This window comes from Drosophila sulfurigaster, chromosome 2R (genome assembly GCF_023558435.1).
Source record: "Drosophila sulfurigaster albostrigata strain 15112-1811.04 chromosome 2R, ASM2355843v2, whole genome shotgun sequence".
Lineage (NCBI taxonomy): Eukaryota > Metazoa > Arthropoda > Insecta > Diptera > Drosophilidae > Drosophila > Drosophila sulfurigaster.
In genome coordinates this window covers 24,050,666-24,074,774 of record NC_084882.1, presented here as the reverse complement: position 1 = coordinate 24,074,774, position 24,109 = coordinate 24,050,666, and the positions used below count along the sequence as shown (strand labels likewise).

The following is a 24,109-nucleotide window of genomic DNA, read 5'->3' as shown; positions in this document are numbered from 1 at the left end:
CATATGCAATCGCTCGAAAGATGTCAGAGTGAGAGCGAAGCGAGTTGCGAGTTCAAGCGAGAAAGCGAGAGAGCAGTTTGCAACCTGCTTTATCGCTTCAACTCTCTCAGAGCGTACGATTGTTTTCTTGCATTCTTTGATTTAATTACCGTTTATTTTCAAACCTTACAAAATAACAATGTAACTCGCTTCTCGCAAAGCTCTCACTCTGACATCTTCTCGCTTTGCTCATCGTTTCTCGCATCGCTTCGCTTCGCTTCTCGCGCGCACTCTGACATCAGCCTTAAGCTGATGGTCGACGAACACGCCACAAAAAAGGCCGGCGAAAAGGAGCGTATACACAGTGAGCATCGGTTAAAGTATCTGATGGAACTGCATCATAATGCCACCGCTCAATTGCGTGATCTCTATGAAGATAAAGACAATGAGCGAAAAGCCGAGATTGCTGCACTCTCGGGACCAAATGAATTTAACGAATTCTATGCACGCTTAAAACAGATCAAAGCATTCTACAAAACGCACCCGGCTGAAATCAGTGTTCCCCTTTCGGTGGAGTTCGAGGAGATGATCAAAGTCTATAGCAATCCCGATGATATGAGCGCCTTGGTCGAGTTTACTGACGAGGAGGGTGGCGGACGATATTTGGATTTAAACGAATGTTACGAACTATATCTGAATTTGCGTGGCGTCGAAAAGTTGGACTATATCACGTATCTCATGTCTTTTGATCATGTCTTCGATATACCACGTGAGCGCAAGAATCGTGAGTATCGCAAATATGTAGAGACACTCAACCAATATCTACACAGCTTCCTGCAGCGCATTCAACCGCTGCTCGATCTGGAGAGCGAAATGGTTAAAGTCGAGCTGGACTTTCAACGCCAGTGGCTGCAAGGCACATTCCCTGGCTGGGCGCTAAAGGAAACGGAATCGGCGCTCGCCAATACCGGCGCCCATCTGGACTTATCTGCCTTCTCCAGCTGGGAGGAGTTGGCATCTCTGGGCTTGGATCGGCTCAAATCAGGTCTGGTGGCACTCGGTCTCAAATGTGGCGGTACCTTAGAGGAGAGAGCACAACGCCTGTTTACCACCAAGGGCAAAACCACCCTGGATCCGGCGTTGATGGCCAAAAAGCCAACTGCCAAAAATGCCAATGCACAAACTCGTGAGAATGAACGAAATAAGGATATTGCCCAATTGAGGCTTTATTATACAAATACGCCGAACTGTTATCCGAACAACGAGCGGCTACCAAGGAGAATGTGCAGCGCAAACAGGCGCGTACGGGCGGCGAGCGAGATGACAGCGATGTGGAGGCCAGCGAATCGGATAACGATGATGATCCTGACGCCGATGATGTACCCTTTAATCCCAAGAATCTTCCACTGGGCTGGGATGGCAAACCAATACCGTATTGGCTGTACAAGTTGCATGGCCTGAACATTAGTTACAACTGCGAGATTTGTGGCAATTTCACGTACAAAGGACCCAAGGCATTTCAGCGACACTTTGCAGAATGGCGACACGCCCATGGTATGCGTTGTTTGGGTATCCCAAATACTGCGCATTTTGCCAATGTCACGCAAATTGAGGATGCTATCACATTGTGGGAAAAGTTGAAGTCACAGAAGCAAAGCGAACGCTGGATTGCCGACCAGGAAGAAGAGTTCGAGGACTCTTTGGGCAACGTTGTGAATCGCAAAACATTTGAGGATTTGAAGCGACAAGGACTGCTCTAAAGAAGTCATTTTATATATCACCCATTTTTTAATGTTTAAATACAATATGCCTAAAATTTATAGAATTGCGCCTGCATTTTTAGTCCCACCTTGTTGATTCTTGCCAGCGGCAAAATGCTAAATTTCTGGGAAGCATCTTCTTTGTGCTCTACTTCCGTCTGCAACCAGGGAAACTCCTGATAATGCACATCATGACTCAGACGTTGAAAGGCGATCTGTGTGGTGTGAATTTGCAGTTTAAACTTGGAATCGTGTGGCAGTTTGGGCAACTTTTTACAGCGTTCTGCCAATTTGTACAGAGCCGATCGAAGCTGCTGCTCGTATTCCAATAAATATTGATCTGATGTCTGAATCAAGTCTAGTGATATTGGCAGCATTTCGATCACATAGCTCTCCAAGTGTTTGCTTTCGTGTTCATAGACAATAAGTTCTAATTTAAATGCTTCGTGATTTGGGTTCTCCAGCATTTTCTCCACAGTCTTTAAAACATTTGCAATATAACATTTCAACGTCGGAAATGACAATATAAAGACCGGTGTGTTGTAAACCAGATGTTTTTTGAAGATTTGCAACGGATATAGTTCGCGGACGTAGAGAATGTGATTTACAAATATTTCTACAGCCTCCAAATATATGGCAGCAATATCTTCGGAATTCATTTTAATTGAAGCACCGCACAAATTTCATTACGCGCTGAAATGTGTTCGCTGACTTTTGACATTCACACTGCAATCTCGTATAAAATGAAGCCCTAGTATTGAAAACACGCAGCCCTGTGTAGTCTGCTTCAAACTGTATGAAAAAAATAAAACTGTTAATTCGTGTTCGTTATTAGAAATTATATTTTAGATTTGTTTTACTCTTCAAGTAATTTGCATTTAACGATTTTACTTATACATTAAATTTAATAACTCCATTTTAACGCTTAAGCGGTAAATTAAAGACATTTTGGTATGTTGTAAAACATGTACATATGTATTTAAAAGAACAAATTCATTTTTCATAGAAAACGAAAAATCGGTGCCCCATTTTCAGTTTAACTATGTATTTATTTCCTTTCGATTGTTGGGATATAAAATACTTATCGAGGAGCATCATATTCTTCGTCTTTAGTTCACGTAAACCTCGAGTTTTTTTTACATTGTTACACCTCATTTAATGTGTTGATATATTTAAAAAGTGCTCATCAACTTAAACAGTTTTCGTGCTAGTATCCCTTCTAGAGGAGTAGCCTCCTAATTTTTCCTAAGATTTCCGTCGAAACATGTAATGGTCGCAAATAAAAAAAATTGGGCGTAAAATCTCTTTCTTCTTGAGATTTTAAATTTGCCGCGCAAAGTTAGCGAAGACACAAACCATGGCACGATAAAGGGACAATACACCTCTGCAAATTAAATTTCCCTCCGTGGTGAATTGTCTAGCGAAAGATCGTAGGAGAAGGAGACGAGCTTTGTCACTTTGGCAACGACAGCTCTCATTCTTTTCTTATTGGACTACGATCAGAGACGGATGCATTCTTGGTTGATGGTGTTTTTAATAAAACAAATATAAAACACATGCATCACCAGAATATAAAAGACAACATAATCTGTCATTATCATCAGCATCCATCGATGTTTTTTTGCCTTGAGCAAAATAAATACACCAGCTCGTTACGCTTGCTACGTAAAGGTAATTATTTCTATGAAATAATGAAATTTTACATTGGTCCTAACTTCGTATTTTTCTCATATGTAGATTGTGAAAATTCGTCTAAGCCGTCATTATTTTCTAATTAAATAATACGGATAGACAAAATTCTACACCTATAGTGGATTTGAATTCCACAATTCCGGCGCATGTTAGTCAGCGGAGGCCGACTATTTCGTGCCGGAAGACTTTTTATATTTCTGGTCTGCCGCCTGCAGAACCAAAAAAAACCAAAAACAACAACAGTGAAGTGCAGTGCATCTCTGGGCAGATCACTCTTGCACCACTGTGCCGAGCCGCGCAAGGCTCTTGTACCAGAATCGTCACTTCTCTCGTTTGCCGCTTCTATCGTTCGCCGTCTCCACTCAGCAGCAGCAGCATCAGCAGCAGTGCAGTGCCAGTGCCAGTGCTAGTGAAGATGTGTAGTGCAAGTTTGTGAATAATAGTATGACAAAAATAAGTTTGTTAAAATTAAAAGGTCATACAATAGTTGTACACAGAGGCAATAGTAAAAGGGGTAAAAGCCCAAATAAAAAGCAAAAAAAAAGATTTGCATTTGCCGTCAATATATTAAAACAATTTAGTTGCCATACATATAAAATAATAAGTAACGAAAAAGATAACGAAAAGTAAAGAGAAATATCAATTGTAATTTGGCACTTATTTTTTTTTGCGCTATTTTTTTTGGTTTGCTTTGCTTTGTTGGCCATTATTGCCCTAGGCCTTAAAGGGTATATCCAACGTGAAACACAATAATTAAAAAAAATATATATATAAATAAATAATGCAAATATAATCTCATACATAATAACAAGCCACCATAAAACCCTGTGCAAAACAATAATAATTATGACAATGTGTGTGTATGTGAACAACCAAACAAAAGAATATACCCTATAAGGTATATAAACAATCATTTTTATCATCATCATTAAACTCATCATCATCATCAACATCATCATCACCAACAGCAACAACATCATGAAGGCCTTCGTCGTGGAGTTCTGTCGGGTAAGTTTTAAGTCCGAGTGTCCGAAATAAAAATACATAAAAGAAGTTTTATAACATAAATATTCGTACATATGTAATTACATACATACATACATACATATGTTGGTGCCTGTTCGGCCACGCAGCAGCTGCCCACAGTTTTGCTTGCATTGTAATTTTTCATACTTCTTCGCAGTTGCGAAAGCTCCCAAACAGCATATGAGCTGTCGGCTGATACCCTAACTTTTGGGTCAGGCCTATACCTTTTTTAGTACTGATTTGCTTCCGCCGATATTGTTACTATTATTATTGTTTGTTGGTACAGCACAGTGGTTTAAACATGATTTACAAGTAAATAAATGAACATCCAAATTAAATATGATAAATAAAATAGAGAAAAATAAATAAATAAATATTAAATATGAATTAAAAAAACAAATAAATAAAAAGTCAATATTAAATTTGATAAAAGTTTAAATATATAAAAATTAAATAAACAAAATAAAAACAAATAAATAAAAAGTCAATATTAAATTTGATAAAAATTTAAATATATAAAAATTAAATAAACAAAACAAAAACAAAATGATTTAAAATTAAATAAATAAAAAGTCAATATTAAATTTGGATAAATAAAATATATAAAGTAAAAATAAAATGAAATAATAAAAATAAAATGAAATAATAAAAATTAAAAATAAAATAATAAAAATTAAAAATAAAATAATAAAAATTATAAATAAAATAATAAAAATAATAAATAAAATAAATAAAAATTAAATAATAAATAGGATTTAAAAAATAAATAAAAATTAAAGATAAATAAATATTTAAAAATATATAGATAAAAATTCAAAAATGATTTCATAATAAATACAGCATAAATAAAAAGTGGTTGAAATAAAAATCAATAAACAAAAAAATAAATATCTAAAAATAATTAAAAAAAAAAAATGTTTCACAATACCATAAAAATAAAATAAATATTAAAAATACAAAATAACGATTTGAGAAGAAAATAAAGATTTTAAAGTAAAAATAGTAAATTTAATAGAAAAACCTCATGAATCTGTTTGCTAAAGCGCGCATCCAAAAATAGTTGCCAAAATTTGTTTGCTTATGAATTATTGATTGTTTATTAAATATTATTAGTTTTTACATCTTCTTCTTTCTTAGTTATTATTGTAAATGGGTAGTAGCCGTTGCTAATAAAAAGAATATTGTATTGGATTGAAATAACTGCCCTATAAAAAAAAAATTATGGAAATAATTATACCGTCATAATTATAATTCATTTGAACCAATGGTTTTGTTTTTTGTTATAAATAAAATACTGATGTTAACTTTGAGTCATTGGACTTTAATAATGGAATTCTAGATTGTGTTCTGATTTCCGGAGACATGGGAGCATAAATTAAAAGGGGAGTTGTAATAGTTTTGGGGTCATAAAAACGTTTCATCTTATGACCATGGTTGGGTGGGTATAGACCAGGGTGTGGCAGTTAACATCTTATAAGACCACCCCTGCTTTTCTTCAATTTTGTCCGAATTTCAACAGTGTGCCTGCATTTGTTTTGTTTATTAGATATTGGTAGTACTCCGATCGAGTTGTATTGTAGATTCGAGTCGGAATAGCTTATTGACAAGAGGATCGACTCATGTGTTTGTTTTTTTAGAATCAGGAGGGACTCTATAATAATAAAGTTTTCGTGGCTTCGTGTAAAGCATAGCAAAAACCCACCCCACAATCCCGAAAGAGCTAAGGGTTCAAAGGGTCCCGCTCCGCTATATGCTTGCACGAGAGATGGTCGTGAATGATATTTGCAACCGTCTTCTCACATCCGGGGCTGACTATTCTTAGGAATTTTTGGCGCCCAATCGTGGGTCTGGCAACGCCATCATAAATGGTTGGCTAGCCCAACGTGAGACTGGCAACGTCACATAAATTTTGGCGCCCAACGTGGGGCAGCAACAACTTTAGCATCGTGAAACTTATAACAGCATCGGAAGATCCGATACAGGTTGTTGTTGGCCTACTTTGATGGAAGTAGGGCAGAAGTAAAGTGTCTTCGATTCTGGACTTTGACTAATCTTACGTATGTGAAATTACTCGACCGAATCGCACTTTGCATCTTTTAAGGATTATCTTGTGTAATTCTGTTATCGATTATCGAGAGCCTTACATCCTTCAATACCAAGCTCGTTTGTTTTCGCTAGGTCTTATAAATTGTTGGAGCAATTTAAGTAATACCTCTTTATACATTTTCGGAATTAGAATATTTGAATCTTTGAATATTATCGACCAAAATTATCGGTATTGAGATTGCTTAATAGTTCAAATAATTTATTAGTTTCTAGTAACTTTTGCTCTTTTTTGGTATCGCATTGATGAAGATCGATTGTAACTCCGCTTTCTTCTGGAATACAATAGTATATGCATAGGCGTATCGTTGTCCGAAGAATACGAAGAAGCCTTCGATGTAATCAGGTATCAAAAATGACAAAGTTTAGTTTCAATAGCCCATATTAATAATCCTCCACTGTTGAGTCGGAACAAAGTTTAAATTCCTTTTTATTTATGTCTCCCAAAAATGTCGATGGAAATCTAAATTTGAAATATGCCCGTTACACGTAGTTTTGAAGAACCTCAGCCACTGCCACCAGCAGAAGCGGCTGAAAATATTTGTCTAATTTGCAGTGAACACATGTCGGATACGCAACCTTGTGCGATAACTAATTGTGGTCATGTGTTTCACAAAAATTGTCTAGAAAATCGAATCAAAAGTATTAAAGAGTGTCCAAGTTGTTTGAAAAAGGTTAGTCATAACGAATGGAAAGTGGTTGTAGGAAATCATTCGCCTAATGCCAAACAGCAATCGCAATTGTCTACGCAACCAAATCCACCCGTAGTCTCGCAAATCGTTACTCGTTCATTGCAACGTCAATTTGACGCCGCGCAAGCGTTGTCAGCTGCCGATGAAGAAGCGAGAAGTAATATCGATCAATCACACAGTACAAGTACTGAGAGAAATCCTCCACTTCGTAGTACGCCCAACAATCAGGGGGGCCAGACCAAAAGTGCCTGCTTATGAAAGGGGGAAATGCACCTCGAAGAAGAGGAAGACCATTTAGACCAGTACAGCCTTCGAGGCCAAATAATGGTCGTCGTAATATACAAACTCCAGAACCAAATATAGAATCAATCGTAAGAGAAACGGTGAGTCGAGTAATCGCTTCTATGAATAGTTCAGGTTTGACAGTAGCAACTGCAGCAGCAGCAGATCAAACCGTGGAAGGGTTATCGTCCAGCCAGAGAAGCTCACGTAACACCAATTTGGGTCCACTATTGACTACACATAAAATTGCTGATATGTTACAAAAGTGGGGTGTTCGTTTTGATGGTTCGTCGGAAGGTTTATCGGTTGAAGGATTTTTGTATAGAGTGAACATTCTCACTCGAGAAAACTTAAACAATGATTTTCAATTATTGAACAAACATATTCACTTATTACTGAATGGAAAAGCCAGTAGTTGGTTTTGGCGTTTCCATCGAAGAGTTCAAACCTTCACTTGGGAAGAGTTTTGTGAAGAGTTAAGAGAGCAATATCGCGAGAGCCGTTCTGTCACTGAACTTCGAGAACAGATAAGAGCTCGTAAACAAAAAGTTGGCGAATCTTTTGATTCGTTTTATGAAAATATATGTAAGCTTATGGATAAGTTGTCGGTCAGTTTTCCAGAAGACGAATTCGTGGAAATGATTCAAGGTAATCTGCTAACAGATATGAAAGACAGGTTATTGTTTGAGAAAGTCTCTTCTATATCCGCTTTACGTCGTCTGGTACAAAAACGCGAAAATTTTCTACAGGAAGTTGGAAAAAATCGGTCAGTATCTTTTAAGGCCAAAGAAACTTCTCGAGTTTATGCTGTTGAAGAAACTGCTCCCGAAGAAGAATCTAGTTCTGAGGTCGAAGCAGAGATAGCTGAAGTCAAGCGAGGAACTGCTTCTAAATTAGTTTGTTGGAACTGTGAAATCCCCGGACACATCTGGGAGAATTGCTTAAATGAGCGTAGAGTTTTTTGTTACGGATGCGGTACTCCTCAGGTATACAAGCCGAATTGTCAAACCTGTAAACAGAGGTCGGAAAACCGTCAATCCGGGGCATTCAATGCAGGAAGGATGTCCCGACAGTAGAGATAGATAATAAAATTGAACCTAAGATTAGAGAAAATGAAGGATACATCGGTGATGAACGCACGATGTTAAGATTTTTACCTTACCATGAAAGATTAAGGAATTATAATTTAGTAAGAGATAGAATTTTTAGAACACATTTAGTTAAGAGCCGTCGTAATACCTTACGTATGCGAAAATATTATAGAAAAATAAAGAAACAAAAGAAACTGGTTATCTCAACAGTTTTTCAAAATGAGTCGGATCGACGTAGTTACGCGAAAGTCGCGTTCCTAACTTTTAGCGAATTTGGTTTGCTCGACACCGGAGCCAACATTAGTTGCATTGGATCGTCGCTAGCATTAGAAAATTTTTCTGATTTACCAAATTTTAAACCCATTAAATCGCAAGTGCGTACCGCAGATGCCAAACCACATCAGGTACTCGGAATTCTGAGAGTGAGCATGCAATATAAGAAGCAGCAAGAAGATATTGACTTGTATGTCATACCTTCTATAGCTCAGCGATTAATAGATTTTTGGCGTATTTTTGCATTAGCACCTGGAATTATTAGCTCTATTTCTGAAGAAGAAACTGAAAATATCGAATTTGAAGATCACTATCCATTGTCCGAATTACAATCTCGTCAGTGGAAGCGGTCAAAGCATTATTTCCGAATTTCGAAAAGCAAGGACTCGGACGAACTGCGTTAATTAAACATCATATAGATATTTCTGATGCTAAAGCGGTGAAGCAACGAAACTATCCAATTAGTCCAGCTGTAGAGAAGTTGATGTACAAAGAGATTGATCGTATGTTAGAGCTAGGAGTCATTGAACCGTCACAGTCAGCATGGAGCTCACCTATTCGTCTTGTGGTGAAACCAAATAAGGTCCGATTATGTCTTGATGCGCGAAAACTTAACGAAGTAACGAAAAAGGATGCTTATCCCCTACAGAGCATTGAAGGAATATTTTCTCGTTTACCAAAGGCTAACTTAATTACGAAGTTGGATCTTAAAGACGCTTATTGGCAAATTGAGTTGTCTGATGAAGCCAAACCGTTAACAGCTTTACTGTTCCCGGTCGTTCGCTGTTTCAGTTTACCGTCATGCCTTTTGGGTTATGTAATGCTCCATCCACAATGTGTCGATTGATGGATGACTTAATTCCACCAGACTTACGTTATTGTGTTTTTGGTTATCTTGATGACTTATGTATTGTCTCAGGAGATTTTGAGTCACATTTGGCAGTATTAGTGCGTATAGCTGATCAATTTAAAAAGTCTAATCTCACATTAAATATTTCAAAAAGCAAATTTTGTGTTACAACAGTAAACTATTTAGGATACGTTATTGGAAGCGATGGAATTTCTCCAGATCCAGAGAAAATATCCTGTGTCCAAAATTGGCCCACACCCAAAAACTTAAAACAAGTACGAGGTTTCCTTGGAGTTTGCGGATGGTACCGGCGCTTCATACAAAATTTTGCGGAAATTACCTTTCCCATCACTGAAGTGTTGTCCACTAAGAAAACTTTTAATTGGACCCCGGCAGCTCAGTCTGCAATGGATACGTTAAAAAATCTTTTAACATCAGCCCCGGTTTTACAAAATGCCGATTTTAGTCGGAAATTTTATGTGCATTGCGATGCTAGTGACTATGGAATTGGAGCGGTGCTCATTCAACTGTCAACTTCTGGAGAAGAAAAGCCTATAGCATACATGTCAAAGAAATTATCTAAATCTCAGCGTAACTACAGTGTCACGGAACGAGAATGTTTAGCCGTCATTTTAGCAGTAGAGAAATTCAGATGTTACCTTGAATTACAGCCCTTTGAGATAATCACTGATCATTCTAGCCTCGTCTGGCTTATGAGACAGCAAAATGTATCTGGTCGATTAGCTCGTTGGATTTTTCGATTACAGGCTTTTAAATTCACAATTTCTCATCGGAAAGGAAAAGATCATATTATTCCTGACGCGTTGTCACGGATAGGTGAAGGTGATATAGATAGTTTAGAACTTGTGGGACCGGAAATTGATTTAGAATCGTCAGCGTTTCTCGAACCTGATTATCTAGATCTAAAATTGAAAGTTGAATCTCATGGTGAAAAATTTCCAGATCTTAAAGTTGTAGACAAATTCGTATACATACGAACGGAGCCATCAACAGGAGATAATCTTCAAGATTCTCATTGTTGGAAGCTTTGGGTACCGGAGAGACTGCGAGAAGCTGTGATTTGTCAAGCACATGATAGTCTAAGCTCTGCACATGGTGGAATGCAAAAGACGATCGAAAGAGTGCGTCGTAATTTATTTTGGCCAGGTTTATCAAAAGACATTAGAGACTATATTAGGCAGTGTGATATGTGTAAGCAAACTAAAGCTCCAAATATGACACTACGTCCGCCTATGGGAGAGCAAAGCGTCTCTAGTCGACCATTTCAAAAGCTTTATATAGATATCTTGGGTCCTTATCCACGAAGTCGCAAAGGAAACATTGGTTTACTAATAGTTCTTGACCATTTTAGTCGCTACCATTGGCTATGTCCATTGAAAAAGTTCACTACGTCGTTAATAACTGAGTTTTTGTCACAAAGGATCTTTGCCGAATTTGGAGTTCCTGAAATTATAGTATCAGATAATGGTTCACAATTTAAATCAAACGAATTTGAAGCGTTTATGACAAAATTCGGTATTCGTCATGTTTTTACTGCATTATATTCGCCTCAGAGCAATGCAGCGGAGCGAGTGAATCGTTCCTTATTAGCCGCTATTCGTGCTTATCTTAAGTCGGATCAAACTGAATGGGATATGTATTTGCCAAGTATTTCATCTGCCTTACGTTCGTCGCTTCATCAATCCATAGGTTGTTCCCCTTACAAAGCATTATTTGGAGTAAATATGATTAATCACGGAGATGATTACAAGCTCTTAAAAAAATTGTCTTTGCTGGAGGAGTCTCCATATTTAGAAAGAGGTGATCAATTAGCTTTGTTGCGAGAAGACATTAAGAAATGTAGTAGAGAAGCCTACGAGCGTAACGCCAGACAATACAATCTTCGATCCAATCCTGTCATTTATAAAGAAGGCCAAGAAGTATTTAAACGGAATTTCCATCTTAGTGATTTCAGTCAGAATTATAATAAAAAGCTAGGACATCAGTTCTCAAAATATCGGATAAAGAAGAAAATTGGTAATTCTTTTTATCTACTAGAAAATCTACAAGGTAAAGAATTAGGAGTGTATCATGCGAAAGATATTCGAGTCTAATTCCCATCTAATCTGCCTTTGTATGACTCGTGAGATTATCTGGTGGGTGTAATGGTCGCAAATAAAAAAATTGGGCGTAAAATCTCTTTCTTCTTGAGATTTTAAATTTGCCGCGCAAAGTTAGCGAAGACACAAACCATGGCACGATAAAGGGACAATACACCTCTGCAAATTAAATTTCCCTCCGTGGTGAATTGTCTAGCGAAAGATCGTAGGAGAAGGAGACGAGCTTTGTCACTTTGGCAACGACAGCTCTCATTCTTTTCTTATTGGACTACGATCAGAGACGGATGCATTCTTGGTTGATGGTGTTTTTAATAAAACAAATATAAAACACATGCATCACCAGAATATAAAAGACAACATAATCTGTCATTATCATCAGCATCCATCGATGTTTTTTAGCCTTGAGCAAAATAAATACACCAGCTCGTTACGCTTGCTACGTAAAGGTAATTATTTCTATGAAATAATGAAATTTTACATTGGTCCTAACTTCGTATTTTTTCTCATATGTAGATTGTGAAAATTCGTCTAAGCCGTCATTATTTTCTAATTAAATAATACGGATAGACAAAATTCTACACCTATAGTGGATTTGAATTCCACAATTCCGGCGCATGTTAGTCAGCGGAGGCCGACTATTTCGTGCCGGAAGACTTTTTATATTTCTGGTCTGCCGCCTGCAGAACCAAAAAAAACAAAAAACAACAACAGTGAAGTGCAGTGCATCTCTGGGCAGATCACTCTTGCACCACTGTGCCGAGCCGCGCAAGGCTCTTGTACCAGAATCGTCACTTCTCTCGTTTGCCGCTTCTATCGTTCGCCGTCTCCACTCAGCAGCAGCAGCATCAGCAGCAGTGCAGTGCCAGTGCCAGTGCTAGTGAAGATGTGTAGTGCAAGTTTGTGAATAATAGTATGACAAAAATAAGTTTGTTAAAATTAAAAGGTCATACAATAGTTGTACACAGAGGCAATAGTAAAAGGGGTAAAAGCCCAAATAAAAAGCAAAAAGATTTGCATTTGCCGTCAATATATTAAAACAATTTAGTTGCCATACATATAAAATAATAAGTAACGAAAAAGATAACGAAAAGTAAAGAGAAATATCAATTGTAATTTGGCACTTATTTTTTTTTGCGCTATTTTTTGGTTTGCTTTGCTTTGTTGGCCATTATTGCCCTAGGCCTTAAAGGGTATATCCAACGTGAAACACAATAATTAAAAAAAAATATATAAATAAATAAATAATGCAAATATAATCTCATACATAATAACAAGCCACCATAAAACCCTGTGCAAAACAATAATAATTATGACAATGTGTGTGTATGTGAACAACCAAACAAAAGAATATACCCTATAAGATATATAAACAATCATTTTTTATCATCATCATTAAACTCATCATCATCATCAACATCATCATCACCAACAGCAACAACATCATGAAGGCCTTCGTCGTGGAGTTCTGTCGGGTAAGTTTTAAGTCCGAGTGTCCGAAATAAAAATACATAAAAGAAGTTTTATAACATAAATATTCGTACATATGTAATTACATACATACATACATACATATGTTGGTGCCTGTTCGGCCACGCAGCAGCTGCCCACAGTTTTGCTTGCATTGTAATTTTTCATACTTCTTCGCAGTTGCGAAAGCTCCCAAACAGCATATGAGCTGTCGGCTGATACCCTAACTTTTGGGTCAGGCCTATACCTTTTTTAGTACTGATTTGCTTCCGCCGATATTGTTACTATTATTATTGTTTGTTGGTACAGCACAGTGGTTTAAACATGATTTACAAGTAAATAAATGAACATCCAAATTAAATATGATAAATAAAATAGAGAAAAATAAATAAATAAAAAATAAATATTAAATATGAATTAAAAAAACAAATAAATAAAAAGTCAATATTAAATTTGATAAAAGTTTAAATATATAAAAATTAAATAAACAAAATAAAAAACAAATAAATAAAAAGTCAATATTAAATTTGATAAAAATTTAAATATATAAAAATTAAATAAACAAAACAAAAACAAAATGATTTAAAATTAAATAAATAAAAAGTCAATATTAAATTTGGATAAATAAAATATATAAAGTAAAAATAAAATGAAATAATAAAAATAAAATGAAATAATAAAATTAAAAATAAAATAATAAAAATTAAAAATAAAATAATAAAAATTATAAATAAAATAATAAAAATAATAAATAAAATAAATAAAAATTAAATAATAAATAGGATTTAAAAAATAAATAAAAATTAAAGATAAATAAATATTTAAAAAATATATAGATAAAAATTCAAAAATGATTTCATAATAAATACAGCATAAATAAAAAGTGGTTGAAATAAAAATCAATAAACAAAAAAATAAATATCTAAAAATAATTAAAAAAAAAATGTTTCACAATACCATAAAAATAAAATAAATATTAAAAATACAAAATAACGATTTGAGAAGAAAATAAAGATTTTAAAGTAAAAATAGTAAATTTAATAGAAAAACCTCATGAATCTGTTTGCTAAAGCGCGCATCCAAAAATAGTTGCCAAAATTTGTTTGCTTATGAATTATTGATTGTTTATTAAATATTATTAGTTTTTACATCTTCTTCTTTCTTAGTTATTATTGTAAATGGGTAGTAGCCGTTGCTAATAAAAAGAATATTGTATTGGATTGAAATAACTGCCCTATAAAAAAATTATGGAAATAATTATACCGTCATAATTATAATTCATTTGAACCAATGGTTTTGTTTTTTGTTATAAATAAAATACTGATGTCAACTTTGAGTCATTGGACTTTAATAATGGAATTCTAGATTGTGTTCTGATTTCCGGAGACATGGGAGCATAAATTAAAAGGGGAGTTGTAATAGTTTTGGGGTCATAAAAACGTTTCATCTTATGACCATGGTTGGGTGGGTATAGACCAGGGTGTGGCAGTTAACATCTTATAAGACCACCCCTGCTTTTCTTCAATTTTGTCCGAATTTCAACAGTGTGCCTGCATTTGTTTTGTTTATTAGATATTGGTAGTACTCCGATCGAGTTGTATTGTAGATTCGAGTCGGAATAGCTTATTGACAAGAGGATCGACTCATGTGTTTGTTTTTTTTTTTAGAATCAGGAGGGACTCTATAATAATAAAGTTTTCGTGGCTTCGTGTAAAGCATAGCAAAAACCCACCCCACAATCCCGAAAGAGCTAAGGGTTCAAAGGGTCTCGCTCCGCTATATGCTTGCACGAGAGATGGTCGTGAATGATATTTGCAACCGTCTTCTCACATCCGGGGCTGACTATTCTTAGGAATTTTTGGCGCCCAATCGTGGGTCTGGCAACGCCATCATAAATGGTTGGCTAGCCCAACGTGAGACTGGCAACGTCACAAACAATGAATTTGGCAAGATACCAATAAGAAAGTAATAAAAATTTATTGTCGTCATGTGTTCTCTTCTTAAGTTATTTAAATTATTTGGTGACAAGTATCTGCAAAACATGAATAAATAATGATTTTATTAAAATTTCTCGTTTCTTTACATATGTATATGAATATGTGAAATAATCATATATGCTATGGCACTAGATGGGTCTGTTATGTAGAGTATTATCTATGAAAACTATATTTGGCCGTTTTTTTGGATCATTATGCCAGCACATTTTATTAATTCCTTGATATCCATCTTAAGATAAGTCCCAATTTTAAAATCATTTACATTAGGACGATAACCTAAAACGACAAAAAAAATTATAATGAATTGTTGAGTAGTTTATATATTAATTATAATCACCTCGCAAAATTTTATGTTGAATAGCAAATGGATGCATATCTTTAAACTCATAAAAGGGCTTCTTCCTAGACAATACTTCCCAGAAAATAATCCCAAAGCTAAAAATATCACATTTTTCAGTGTAGTTTCCCCTTTCTTTAGGATCCTTTTTTGATAAAAAAAAGACCAGCAATTTATAGAACTTTCTTGCAAGTAAGACTAAAAATACTTACACAGACTTCTGGAGCCATATAAGTAATTGTACCAGTCATTTTCGTATTAACAGTGGACAGTTGTTTCACTTTACCAAAATCAGCTATTTTCAATATTTTAAAGTTATCGAAAAGCAACAGGTTGTTTGGTTTGAGATCACGATGGATTATTTTTTTGCTATGTAAATGCCTTATACCCTTTAGTAAGGATTCGTAGATTAACAAAGAAAAATTAAAAATTATAAAACATTTATATAAAGTATAGAACGTACAGCGGATAGTTGCCACATCTTTTCAAGTTTCCAGCTGTCCGTATAGCGGCAATTCGACTTATGCAAGAAATCGTAAAGTGATCCACAGTCTGCATACTCCAAACACATGCAAAATTGATTCTTAGGTGTTTTGAAATAATAGTATAATTTCATAATATTCGGATGATCAATATGTTTTAAATATGAAATCTCGTTCATAATTTCTTTTTCATTTGCTTTAGGGCTTCGAATTATTTTCAGCGCAACTCTTATATTACCATGAATTTTAGAGTGCCATCGCCCTTTGTAGACATCACCAAAGGAACCAGAATCAATCTGCAAATTTGTATATAGCACTTAAGTAATTTGATTTTTTTCTCTTCATTAACTTTTACCAAAGCGTCCCTATATATATATTCATTATTGAAAATATACGTTATAGGTCCAATGAGCTCCATAATTTATTAAATTAGTCTGTCTTAGGCCGATTTCTCGATGTCAAGTAAACGCTTTACGAAAAGCTAAATTGAACTGTTGGCTGTTGCCTGAAATAGTTTGAACTTTATATTTAATTTCTTTATTATACAACGTGAATGCAAAACTTAAAAAATGTAAAATTTAACACGAGAGAGAAACGGAACCGAAAATATACTTGCAGTGTGAGTGCCTTCTGCCCGTCGTCTAAAATTTTCACTACCACAAATCGATCATGTGATTTTTACCTCGTGATTAGTGTGACTAAGGCTGATGTCAGAGTGCGAGCGAGAAGCGATGCGATAATATTGGGCGAGAACGAGCGATAAACCACTGCAACCCTTTTCATATGCAATCGCTCGAAAGATGTCAGAGTGAGAGCGAAGCGAGTTGCGAGTTCAAGCGAGAAAGCGAGAGCAAAGCGAGAGAGCAGTTTGCAACCTGCTTTATCGCTTCAACTCTCTCAGAGCGTACGATTGTTTTCTTGCATTCTTTGATTTAATTACCGTTTATTTTCAAACCTTACAAAATAACAATGTAACTCGCTTCTCGCAAAGCTCTCACTCTGACATCTTCTCGCTTTGCTCATCGTTTCTCGCATCGCTTCGCTTCGCTTCTCGCGCGCACTCTGACATCAGCCTTAAGCTGATGGTCGACGAACACGCCACAAAAAAGGCCGGCGAAAAGGAGCGTATACACAGTGAGCATCGGTTAAAGTATCTGATGGAACTGCATCATAATGCCACCGCTCAATTGCGTGATCTCTATGAAGATAAAGACAATGAGCGAAAAGCCGAGATTGCTGCACTCTCGGGACCAAATGAATTTAACGAATTCTATGCACGCTTAAAACAGATCAAAGCATTCTACAAAACGCACCCGGCTGAAATCAGTGTTCCCCTTTCGGTGGAGTTCGAGGAGATGATCAAAGTCTATAGCAATCCCGATGATATGAGCGCCTTGGTCGAGTTTACTGACGAGGAGGGTGGCGGACGATATTTGGATTTAAACGAATGTTACGAACTATATCTGAATTTGCGTGGCGTCGAAAAGTTGGACTATATCACGTATCTCATGTCTTTTGATCATGTCTTCGATATACCACGTGAGCGCAAGAATCGTGAGTATCGCAAATATGTAGAGACACTCAACCAATATCTACACAGCTTCCTGCAGCGCATTCAACCGCTGCTCGATCTGGAGAGCGAAATGGTTAAAGTCGAGCTGGACTTTCAACGCCAGTGGCTGCAAGGCACATTCCCCTGGCTGGGCGCTAAAGGAAACGGAATCGGCGCTCGCCAATACCGGCGCCCATCTGGACTTATCTGCCTTCTCCAGCTGGGAGGAGTTGGCATCTCTGGGCCTGGATCGGCTCAAATCAGGTCTGGTGGCACTCGGTCTCAAATGTGGCGGTACCTTAGAGGAGAGAGCACAACGCCTGTTTACCACCAAGGGCAAAACCACCCTGGATCCGGCGTTGATGGCCAAAAAAGCCAACTGCCAAAAATGCCAATGCACAAACTCGTGAGAATGAACGAAATAAGGATATTGCCCAATTGGAGGCTTTATTATACAAATACGCCGAACTGTTATCCGAACAACGAGCGGCTACCAAGGAGAATGTGCAGCGCAAACAGGCGCGTACGGGCGGCGAGCGAGATGACAGCGATGTGGAGGCCAGCGAATCGGATAACGATGATGATCCTGACGCCGATGATGTACCCTTTAATCCCAAGAATCTTCCACTGGGCTGGGATGGCAAACCAATACCGTATTGGCTGTACAAGTTGCATGGCCTGAACATTAGTTACAACTGCGAGATTTGTGGCAATTTCACGTACAAAGGACCCAAGGCATTTCAGCGACACTTTGCAGAATGGCGACACGCCCATGGTATGCGTTGTTTGGGTATCCCAAATACTGCGCATTTTGCCAATGTCACGCAAATTGAGGATGCTATCACATTGTGGGAAAAGTTGAAGTCACAGAAGCAAAGCGAACGCTGGATTGCCGACCAGGAAGAAGAGTTCGAGGACTCTTTGGGCAACGTTGTGAATCGCAAAACATTTGAGGATTTGAAGCGACAAGGACTGCTCTAAAGAAGTCATTTTATATATCACCCATTTTTTAATGTTTAAATACAATATGCCTAAAATTTATAGAATTGCGCCTGCATTTTTAGTCCCACCATGTTGATTCTTGCCAGCGGCAAAATGCTAAATTTCTGGGAAGCATCTTCTTTGTGCTCTACTTCCGTCTGCAACCAGGGAAACTCCTGATAATGCACATCATGACTCAGACGTTGAAAGGCGATCTGTGTGGTGTGAATTTGCAGTTTAAACTTGGAATCGTGTGGCAGTTTGGGCAACTTTTTACAGCGTTCTGCCAATTTGTACAGAGCCGATCGAAGCTGCTGCTCGTATTCCAATAAATATTGATCTGATGTCTGAATCAAGTCTAGTGATATTGGCAGCATTTCGATCACATAGCTCTCCAAGTGTTTGCTTTCGTGTTCATAGACAATAAGTTCTAATTTAAATGCTTCGTGATTTGCACAAATTTCATTACGCGCTGAAATGTGTTCGCTGACTTTTGACATTCACACTGCAATCTCGTATAAAATGAAGCCCTAGTATTGAAAACACGCAGCCCTGTGTAGTCTGCTTCAAACTGTATGAAAAAAATAAAACTGTTAATTCGTGTTCGTTATTAGAAATTATATTTTAGATTTGTTTTACTCTTCAAGTAATTTGCATTTAACGATTTTACTTATACATTAAATTTAATAACTCCATTTTAACGCTTAAGCGGTAAATTAAAGACATTTTGGTATGTTGTAAAACATGTACATATGTATTTAAAAGAACAAATTCATTTTTCATAGAAAACGAAAAATCGGTGCCCCATTTTCAGTTTAACTATGTATTTATTTCCTTTCGATTGTTGGGATATAAAATACTTATCGAGGAGCATCATATTCTTCGTCTTTAGTTCACGTAAACCTCGAGTTTTTTTTACATTGTTACACCTCATTTAATGTGTTGATATATTTAAAAAGTGCTCATCAACTTAAACAGTTTTCGTGCTAGTATCCCTTCTAGAGGAGTAGCCTCTAATTTTTCCTAAGATTTCCGTCGAAACATGTAATGGTCGCAAATAAAAAAAATTGGGCGTAAAATCTCTTTCTTCTTGAGATTTTAAATTTGCCGCGCAAAGTTAGCGAAGACACAAACCATGGCACGATAAAGGGACAATACACCTCTGCAAATTAAATTTCCCTCCGTGGTGAATTGTCTAGCGAAAGATCGTAGGAGAAGGAGACGAGCTTTGTCACTTTGGCAACGACAGCTCTCATTCTTTTCTTATTGGACTACGATCAGAGACGGATGCATTCTTGGTTGATGGTGTTTTTAATAAAACAAATATAAAACACATGCATCACCAGAATATAAAAGACAACATAATCTGTCATTATCATCAGCATCCATCGATGTTTTTTTGCCTTGAGCAAAATAAATACACCAGCTCGTTACGCTTGCTACGTAAAGGTAATTATTTCTATGAAATAATGAAATTTTACATTGGTCCTAACTTCGTATTTTTCTCATATGTAGATTGTGAAAATTCGTCTAAGCCGTCATTATTTTCTAATTAAATAATACGGATAGACAAAATTCTACACCTATAGTGGATTTGAATTCCACAATTCCGGCGCATGTTAGTCAGCGGAGGCCGACTATTTCGTGCCGGAAGACTTTTATATTTCTGGTCTGCCGCCTGCAGAACCAAAAACAAAAACAACAACAGTGAAGTGCAGTGCATCTCTGGGCAGATCACTCTTGCACCACTGTGCCGAGCCGCGCAAGGCTCTTGTACCAGAATCGTCACTTCTCTCGTTTGCCGCTTCTATCGTTCGCCGTCTCCACTCAGCAGCAGCAGCATCAGCAGCAGTGCAGTGCCAGTGCCAGTGCTAGTGAAGATGTGTAGTGCAAGTTTGTGAATAATAGTATGACAAAAATAAGTTTGTTAAAATTAAAAGGTCATACAATAGTTGTACACAGAGGCAATAGTAAAAGGGTAAAAGCCCAAATAAAAAGCAAAAAAAAAGATTTGCATTTGCCGTCAATATATTAAAACAATTTAGTTGCCATACATATAAAATAATAAGTAACGAAAAAGATAACGAAAAGTAAAGAGAAATATCAATTGTAATTTGGCACTTATTTTTTTTTGCGCTATTTTTTTTGGTTTGCTTTGCTTTGTTGGCCATTATTGCCCTAGGCCTTAAAGGGTATATCCAACGTGAAACACAATAATTAAAAAAATATATAAATAAATAAATAATGCAAATATAATCTCATACATAATAACAAGCCACCATAAAACCCTGTGCAAAACAATAATAATTATGACAATGTGTGTGTATGTGAACAACCAAACAAAAGAATATACCCTATAAGGTATATAAACAATCATTTTTATCATCATCATTAAACTCATCATCATCATCAACATCATCATCACCAACAGCAACAACATCATGAAGGCCTTCGTCGTGGAGTTCTGTCGGGTAAGTTTTAAGTCCGAGTGTCCGAAATAAAAATACATAAAAGAAGTTTTATAACATAAATATTCGTACATATGTAATTACATACATACATACATACATATGTTGGTGCCTGTTCGGCCACGCAGCAGCTGCCCACAGTTTTGCTTGCATTGTAATTTTTCATACTTCTTCGCAGTTGCGAAAGCTCCCAAACAGCATATGAGCTGTCGGCTGATACCCTAACTTTTGGGTCAGGCCTATACCTTTTTTAGTACTGATTTGCTTCCGCCGATATTGTTACTATTATTATTGTTTGTTGGTACAGCACAGTGGTTTAAACATGATTTACAAGTAAATAAATGAACATCCAAATTAAATATGATAAATAAAATAGAGAAAAATAAATAAATAAAAAATAAATATTAAATATGAATTAAAAAAACAAATAAATAAAAAGTCAATATTAAATTTGATAAAAGTTTAAATATATAAAAATTAAATAAACAAAATAAAACAAATAAATAAAAAGTCAATATTAAATTTGATAAAAATTTAAATATATAAAAATTAAATAAACAAAACAAAAACAAAATGATTTAAAATTAAATAAATAAAAAGTCAATATTAAATTTGGATAAATAAAATATATAAAGTAAAAATAAAATGAAATAATAAAAATAAAATGAAATAATAAAAATTAAAAATAAAATAATAAAAATTAAAAATAAAATAATAAAAATTATATATAAAATAATAAAAATAATAAATAAAATAAATAAAAATTAAATAATAAATAGGATTTAAAAAATAAATAAAAATTAAAGATAAATAAATATTTAAAAAATATATAGATAAAAATTCAAAAATGATTTCATAATAAATACAGCATAAATAAAAAGTGGTTGAAATAAAAATCAATAAACAAAAAAATAAATATCTAAAAATAATTAAAAAAAAAAAAATGTTTCACAATACCATAAAAATAAAATAAATATTAAAAATACAAAATAACGATTTGAGAAGAAAATAAAGATTTTAAAGTAAAAATAGTAAATTTAATAGAAAAATCTCATGAATCTGTTTGCTAAAGCGCGCATCCAAAAATAGTTGCCAAAATTTGTTTGCTTATGAATTATTGATTGTTTATTAAATATTATTAGTTTTACATCTTCTTCTTTCTTAGTTATTATTGTAAATGGGTAGTAGCCGTTGCTAATAAAAGAATATTGTATTGATTGAAATAACTGCCCTATAAAAAAAAAAAATTATGGAAATAATTATACCGTCATAATTATAATTCATTTGAACCAATGGTTTTGTTTTTTGTTATAAATAAAATACTGATGTTAACTTTGAGTCATTGGACTTTAATAATGGAATTCTAGATTGTGTTCTGATTTCCGGAGACATGGGAGCATAAATTAAAAGGGGAGTTGTAATAGTTTTGGGGTCATAAAAACGTTTCATCTTATGACCATGGTTGGGTGGGTATAGACCAGGGTGTGGCAGTTAACATCTTATAAGACCACCCCTGCTTTTCTTCAATTTTGTCCGAATTTCAACAGTGTGCCTGCATTTGTTTTGTTTATTAGATATTGGTAGTACTCCGATCGAGTTGTATTGTAGATTCGAGTCGGAATAGCTTATTGACAAGAGGATCGACTCATGTGTTTGTTTTTTTAGAATCAGGAGGGACTCTATAATAATAAAGTTTTCGTGGCTTCGTGTAAAGCATAGCAAAAACCCACCCCACAATCCCGAAAGAGCTAAGGGTTCAAAGGGTCTCGCTCCGCTATATGCTTGCACGAGAGATGGTCGTGAATGATATTTGCAACCGTCTTCTCACATCCGGGGCTGACTATTCTTAGGAATTTTTGGCGCCCAATCGTGGGTCTGGCAACGCCATCATAAATGGTTGGCTAGCCCAACGTGAGACTGGCAACGTCACAAACAATGAATTTGGCAAGATACCAATAAGAAAGTAATAAAAAATTTATTGTCGTCATGTGTTCTCTTCTTAAGTTATTTAAATTATTTGGTGACAAGTATCTGCAAAACATGAATAAATAATGATTTTATTAAAATTTCTCGTTTCTTTACATATGTATATGAATATGTGAAATAATCATATATGCTATGGCACTAGATGGGTCTGTTATGTAGAGTATTATCTATGAAAACTATATTTGGCCGTTTTTTTGGATCATTATGCCAGCACATTTTTATTAATTCCTTGATATCCATCTTAAGATAAGTCCCAATTTTAAAATCATTTACATTAGGACGATAACCTAAAACGACAAAAAAAAGAATTATAATGAATTGTTGAGTAGTTTATATATTAATTATAATCACCTCGCAAAATTTTATGTTGAATAGCAAATGGATGCATATCTTTAAACTCATAAAAGGGCTTCTTCCTAGACAATACTTCCCAGAAAATAATCCCAAAGCTAAAAATATCACATTTTTCAGTGTAGTTTCCCCTTTCTTTAGGATCCTTTTTTGATAAAAAAAAGACCAGCAATTTATAGAACTTTCTTGCAAGTAAGACTAAAAATACTTACACAGACTTCTGGAGCCATATAAGTAATTGTACCAGTCATTTTCGTATTAACAGTGGACAGTTGTTTCACTTTACCAAAATCAGCTATTTTCAATATTTTAAAGTTATCGAAAAGCAACAGGTTGTTTGGTTTGAGATCACGATGGATTATTTTTTTGCTATGTAAATGCCTTATACCCTTTAGTAAGGATTCGTAGATTAACAAAGAAAAATTAAAAAATTATAAAACATTTATATAAAGTATAGAACGTACAGCGGATAGTTGCCACATCTTTTCAAGTTTCCAGCTGTCCGTATAGCGGCAATTCGACTTATGCAAGAAATCGTAAAGTGATCCACAGTCTGCATACTCCAAACACATGCAAAATTGATTCTTAGGTGTTTTGAAATAATAGTATAATTTCATAAT

General features: G+C 35.3%; 2 protein-coding genes and 2 pseudogenes across 2 annotated transcripts; 2 read left to right on the top strand and 2 right to left on the bottom strand.

Annotated features, from left to right (window-relative positions):
- The first annotated feature begins 276 nt into the window (after positions 1 to 276).
- Positions 277 to 1,804, top strand: LOC133836560 (splicing factor 3A subunit 3-like; annotated as a pseudogene).
- Positions 1,790 to 2,398, bottom strand: LOC133836755 (DNA polymerase zeta subunit 2-like). Its single transcript, XM_062267343.1, has one exon. The coding sequence runs from the start codon at positions 2,396 to 2,398 to the stop codon at positions 1,790 to 1,792; it is 609 nt and encodes a 202-aa protein (XP_062123327.1).
- Positions 2,399 to 17,218: 14,820 nt separating this feature from the next.
- LOC133837772 (splicing factor 3A subunit 3-like) lies at positions 17,219 to 18,749 on the top strand (annotated as a pseudogene).
- On the bottom strand, positions 18,731 to 19,184 carry LOC133836754 (DNA polymerase zeta subunit 2-like). The gene has a single exon (XM_062267342.1). It carries the CDS (start codon positions 19,182 to 19,184, stop codon positions 18,735 to 18,737), a length of 450 nt encoding a protein of 149 aa, XP_062123326.1. The 3' UTR covers positions 18,731 to 18,734.
- Between the last annotated feature and the right edge of the window lie 4,925 nt (positions 19,185 to 24,109).